We start from the raw sequence: 6,352 nt of genomic DNA, 5'->3' as shown, positions 1-6,352 counted from the left end.
GCTGGGTAAAAGCTTAAAGTAGCAAAACAACAGCTAAAAGTAAACTTAACTAAAAAACAAAAGGTTAGCTAAAAGCAGCAAAATAGTAGCTACAAGTAACAAAAGTTTAGCTAGAAGCCAAATGTAGCAAAAGGCGAATTAAAAGCTATGAATGGATGTAAACAGCTGAGTTTTATCCCAGTGACTGTTGTTGAGGCTTACTTTCTACTCCGCATTATTGTCTGATGTCAGGGAGTGAGAAACAGGCGTGTGGTTTCCATGGTGACCATGACAAACATTTCTTTTGCTCTTGCCTTTCTTTGCACCTCTACCGTTTCTTACCGCTGCACCGTTGAGACGAAGGATTGTGATGTTTGAATTTTAAAACGGCGTCGACAGAATCCTGAGGCCACAGAACTGAACCCTGCACCGAACTTCTGCTTTTCATTCAAACTTTAAGCTGATTTAAAAAAAAACATTTGTTTCGTTGTTGGAAAGCGCATCCTCTCGTTCGCCAGCCTGTGGCTCTGGGGTCACGCGAGGCCCCTTTTTAAAGACGAGGCAGAAACGATCTGCTCAGTAACTTAATGAAGTGAAACTTGAAACGACGCGACTGTTTTTATGAAACGTTTTCTGCGCTGACCTCCTGCGTCTCGCCCCTGCAGTTCCTGCGAGTGGATCAGGACAAGGAGTGCAACATGGAGTGCAGCGGAGCTCCTCGGAAGGCCCTGTGCGCCTCCGACGGCAGGACCTTCAGGTCTCGCTGCGAGTTCCTCCGGGCCAAGTGCCGCGACCCCCAGCTGGAGGTCAACCGGGGACCGTGCAAAGGTCAGGTCATGAGTCACGCTTCAGCGCTGCTTAATATATGTGTGTGTGTGTGGGGGGGGGGGGCATTAGAAGTTAGTGGGTTCACATCTTTTCTGCATGATTGGATCTTTGAGTGCTGGGAGGACGAGAGGGTCGACGGCTTCACACCAACCGTGTGACGTCGGTAATTTGTGAAAATATAATTTATCCGTTTTCAATGGAAACTACTTTTTTATTTTTTTTTTACAGAATCATGTTTGTTTGTCTGTTAGCAAAACACCACTGAACTGATTTTAATGAAACGCTCATTACATCTACAACTCATCATCATCACTGTGACACGAAGTCTGTGTCACTGTTTGTGGAGGATATGGACCCAGAAAGGAGGAGCAACATAAGGAGCTAAAAAAAAAAAAAAACTCAAATGAAACAAAATAACGGCAACTTACAGGAGCCGAGGAGTCGTCACAAGGAGACACCAAGGAGAGCCGGACACGGCACGAAGCACGAGGATCAACTGCTGGAGAATGAGTGCAGAGGGAATAAACGGAGGAGATGGGAAACAGGTGAGGCTGACCAAACAGGGAGCAGGTGTAAGTGGGCGGGGCTGGAGCTGAGGAGCAGTACGCCCGTGTCCCCCGGCGCTGAAGGATGCAAATAGATGTTTGTGGTTTTGGAGACGAGTGTTTTTCTGGACCTGAACTGAACAGAGAATGAAGTAAACTTTATTTTTGTAGCGCAGATGTTCGAGCGGGCAGGAGTTGCGCTGTGGAGAAGAACAGGAGTCGTTTTATTTTTATTTTCTTGTCCGGGAGGTGCAGAGTGAAGGATCCTGGCGAGTGGAAGGGGCAATTTTATCCACCACCGGGTGCAGTGGAGGAGACAGGGGGTGGCCAGTGGTGGCCTTGGTCACCCCCTGTATCCACCACCGGTTGCAGTGGAGGAGACAGGGGGTGGCCAGTGGTGGCCTTGGTCACCCCCTGTATCCACCACCAGGTGCAGTGGAGGAGACAGGGGGTGGCCAGTGGTGGCCTTGGCCACCATAAATTAATCTTCATCCACCTCAGTCATTTGAGAAAACTATTCTTTTATGCAATACAAACAATAAAAAGTGTAGTTTCCTCAAATGATAGGCAGCAGCCATCTTGGATTTTGACAGGGCAACCCAATTTTCCAAATTAATCTTTCTTACGTCTAGATGCAACCACGTACCAAAAAGGAAGTCCGTACCTCACGTAGTTTTCAAGTTATCGAGCTCACATTCATGGATGGACGGTCGGTATTTCCAACTCCTCCTTTTCGTTTTGTGACGAGGGACAATAAGCGCAATTACCCCAAAAAAGGAACAAACGCAACAAAGAACTACCAAATAACTCCTGAAGCCGAGGTCTAACATGCAAGAGGATAAGAAGCCTGCGTTTCTGTGAGAACTCCTGGTTTCTTCAGAAAGTCTTACATCTCTGAAGGGATTGCGTTCTGCAGACTTTAACGCTCTTCCTCACACAAGAGACAAACAGGAGGCGAGGACTGAAGAGTGAAAGGGAGTCAGAGAGGTCAGACGGCTCACAGACTCCCTTATTGTTGCCGCTCTTGTTGGAAGGAAGAACCCGCACAACCCCCCGTGACCCCCACCCCGCTCGCCAACTCTAATGCCAATTTATCGCTCCACACTCGGAGGATAAGGCCTTTTTCATAAGATGGAAACGAGCTTGATGATTCTGTGTGCAAGATGGCAAACATCCAGATGAAAAGGTCCAGCTAAAGATCTGAAAACCCCACGAGTCAGTTGAACTTGTAGAGTTAAAGGGAGAGTTTGATCATTTTTAAGAGAATTGAAGCTTAACGTCATCATTAGTTAGTTCAAGTAGATTTATTGTCGTTTCATCACACGTGGTGCAACAAAACTGTGCACGCAGGGTTTCAGTTACATCCAACAGTAGAAAAATATAAAGTGTAAATAAGGATCTAAGATATAAGCAAAACAAACGGTACGCTAAAAGATCCAAGATATACGTTAAACACTAAGAATGTAAAACAATACGGCGTAACAGCAGCACTGGCATCGCAGAGTATAGTGAAAAGAGCTACCTCCCAGGATGTGGACGCAAGCTGAAATGTGACCCCAGGTTGACCAGAAAGAGACAGAAAAAGAGTCAAGGCCAACGTTTGTCTTTTTTTGATCACACCATCCATTCCTCTTTGAATTGTAACGAGCTCCTTGGAAGAGGGTTTTTTTTTTTTATTGTGAAAGAGAATTAAATTTATTTGTATCTTCGTATTTATGAAGCGTTAACTGGGTAAAACTAACCCTACCCTGTCATGCAGAAGTGTAGAGGTTTATGTTTAGTTATTTTCCTAATTATTGCCTGAAAATAAAAATAAAAAAGGAGACAGGGCCCTTGTTTGGATAAGTGTTAGCCGAGCCTGGTCTTTTGGCTCTTTTTCATACTCCATGCTCTCTAGCTGACGTCACAGCCGACAGTGGACCAACTATTGATAACTGTTGGACATCACTGCAACATCCACCCCGTTCCTCCCGTTTCGTCTGTCCCTTCTCCTTTACGGGTCACAGGGAGCTGGTGTCCATCTGTGCGAGAGCACACCCTGGACAGGTCTCCAGTCCATCACATGGACGCATGCAGACCGGCAACATCCACACATTAAAAACGGTGCCGGCGATCGAATTAGCTGCAGAAACAAACCAGAGGACGCGTCTGTCCTGAGAGCACAGGGATGGGATTGTGTTGGAGCAGCTAAAATAGCACCACATTTGTTTTCTATCACTGCGCTCTGACGATCCAAGTGTCCTGTCACTTTTTCCGTTTTTTGGTCGGAGCCCCCAGGAGACGGGCGATGGTTTTGGGTTTTTCCAGTGTGGCTAACTTTAGAACCACTCCTGTTTTGTCCCCCTCTCCTCACCAGTGTCTCTCTCGCACATACACCCTGCAGACCGAGAGAAAACAGCACCTATCCCCTCGCATCCACTGACTGCCAGCCGTCTCACCCAAGTGATGAATGTTTATTTTTCAGACTCGGTCTGAGTCACCGTTTCAACGTGGAGCATCGAGCTCCACCAGCTTTGTGTGTCACAACACGTTCCCTTCAAACTCACCGCTGCCGAATGATTCTTAAGTGTTTGCACAGCTGGAGAGCCGGGGCACCTGCGGAACGACCCGACGGCCACGGCTGCAACACGTGCATAAAGATTTAAAGGTGCTGACTCAAATATAAACTAGAGAAAATGCATTTCCTGCAAAAATGCAGCGTGAATGCGTATTGCAGAAGAACTTGCTGAAAAACAGCTGAAAACATGCTGAAACTGGATCTGAAATTGAAGAACAAGCCTAAATTAGCAGAAGGAAGTAGAAAGAACACATTTACTGAATTAAATTTGAATAAAATGAGCACAAAAATTACGAAATTAGCTAAAAAGCTGAAATTAGCAACAAAAAATAGCTGAACAATAGCTGAAAATGCAGAAAGAAGCTTAAACTAGCAAAAGGAAGTGGAAGGAACTGAAATGAGCTAAAAATGTGGAATTAGCTGAAAAAGTTAAAACTAACATAAAAACGACTAAATAGCTGAAATAGCAGAAAAAAGCTGAAAGGAGCATAACAAGCTGAAATTAGCATAAAGATGTTATGTAGGCTGAAAGTAGCAGAAATTACCAAGTAAAATTTGAATTTATCTGAAAACAGCTAAAATTAGCTAAAAATGTAGCTGTAAAGGTAGAACAAGCTTAAATTAGCATAAAAAGCAGAAAGAACACGTTTGCACAATTAGGTTGAAAGCAGCAAAAAATGAGCACAAAAAGTGGAAACTAGCTGAAAAAATCTGAAATTGGCAAAAAAAAAAAAAAACAACTGAAAGCTAGCTGAAAAGACAAAGAAGTTTAATTTACCAGAAGGAAGTGGAGAGAGTACAATTGTGACCAATTAGGCTAAATGAGCACAAAACAGTGGAAATGATCTGAAAAACACATAAATGTGCTCAAATCAGCTGAATAGTAGCTAAAGAAGCAGAAAGAAGCTTAAATTACCAGAAGCTGAGAGAGCATTTTTGCTGAATTAGACTGAAAAAAAGTTTAAATGAGTACAACAAATGTGGAATTGGTTGGAAAAGCTCAAATTAGCATAAAAACAGCTAATTAGTAGCTAAAATAGCAGAAATTGTTGAAACTTGCAGAAATAATTTGAAAGAAGCTTAACAAGCTGAAATTGGCAGATAGAAGTTAGAAGCAGCACCTTTTTTTTAGTTAGCAGAAAGATCTTGACAGGAGCAGGGAACAGCTGAAAGTAGCTGAAAGTAGCTAAAAGCAGCCTCATGCCTTGAAATGTACATTCAAATCGCCTTCTTGTGAGAAGAGTCCGTGTTAGTCAACCGTGTAAATGACGCATTCATTAGTGATGTAGGTCAGTGCCAATCTGTGCTTCACGAGATATTTTGCTAACAGACAAACAAATGACCGTATGAGCTGAACTTCGCAGATGTTTTGGAGGACGGTGAGGGATCTTCAGGACGTTTTTCCTCTCCTGGAACATTCTGAGGATGAAAACGAGCCGTCTCTCTCAGTAATGATTTTACCACGACCCGCTTCTATTCCGAGCCACAGAACCATCTGCAACCTCCAAAACTTCCAGATCCATTTCCCCTCCTGTCTCTTCTTTCCCTCTTGGCGTCCCCCCCCCCCCCTCCCTCCACCTCTTCTTCATCGTCTGCGAGGTTGAACATCTTCCTCAGACTCTTTCTGGCTTCATATTTGTGGTGCAAAAGAAAATAGCTGAGCTGTGGTTTGAGTGATGAGTTCCTCTGATGTTTGGTGATTCTGGTGATTTGTGGTGCTCCTCAGAGACTTCCAGATGTGTAGCAGAGAAGAAGTACACAGAGCAGCAGGCCAAGAGGCAGGTCTTCGTGCCGGTTTGTAACCCCGACGGCACATACAGCGAGGTAACAGCTAAAACTCTGGACAGATGACTTCTCTGCAACAATGCATTGTTCAAAAATGAACTGGAAACAGCCAAAATCAGCAAAACTGTTACCAAAAGACAAAATTAGCAGAATAATACCTAACTGACTGTGACTAACAGCTAAAAATAGCACAACAGCTAAGAGCTCAGTAGCAAAACTGCAACTAAATGTTAAATGTGGCAAAACAGTAGCTAATGGCTAAATGTTGCAAATCAGTAGATAATAGCAAAATGTTGCTAAAAAGTAGCTAACAGCCAAATGTGTCAAAACTGTAGCTAAAAGCTGATTTAAACATGCAAATAGATTTAAATTGTTCAGTAGCTAAAAGATAAACATGGCAAAATACTTGCTAAAATTAACTAAACTGCAGCTGAAGACTAAATGTAGCAGAACTATACCTAATAGCTTACTGTTGAAAACAGTAGCTAACAGCTAAATGTGACAAAACCATAGCTAATAGCTGAATGTCGCAAAAACAGTAGCTAACAGCTAAACGTGACAAAACCATAGCTAATAGCTGAATGTCGCAAAACAATAGCTAACAGCTAAACGTGACAAAACCATAGCTAATAGCTGAATGTTGCAAAACAGTAGCTAA

At 43.5% G+C, this 6,352-nt stretch overlaps 1 protein-coding gene across 1 annotated transcript in view; it reads left to right on the top strand.

Moving 5' to 3' along the window:
- The window catches only part of smoc2 (SPARC related modular calcium binding 2), a 38,265-nt gene that overhangs the window by 5,710 nt on the left and 26,203 nt on the right, over positions 1 to 6,352 (top strand). The window contains exons 2-3 of the mRNA XM_037689751.1: positions 645 to 807; positions 5,636 to 5,733. Coding sequence (XP_037545679.1) covers positions 645 to 807; positions 5,636 to 5,733 — 261 coding nt within the window. The remainder of the gene's footprint in view (positions 1 to 644; positions 808 to 5,635; positions 5,734 to 6,352) is intronic.

This window comes from Nematolebias whitei, chromosome 1 (genome assembly GCF_014905685.2).
Source record: "Nematolebias whitei isolate Nwh7 chromosome 1, NemWhi1, whole genome shotgun sequence".
NCBI classification, from domain to species: Eukaryota; Metazoa; Chordata; class Actinopteri; order Cyprinodontiformes; family Rivulidae; genus Nematolebias; species Nematolebias whitei.
The sequence above is the reverse complement of the archived record's forward strand: the minus strand, read 5'-3'. Positions and strand labels throughout refer to the sequence as shown.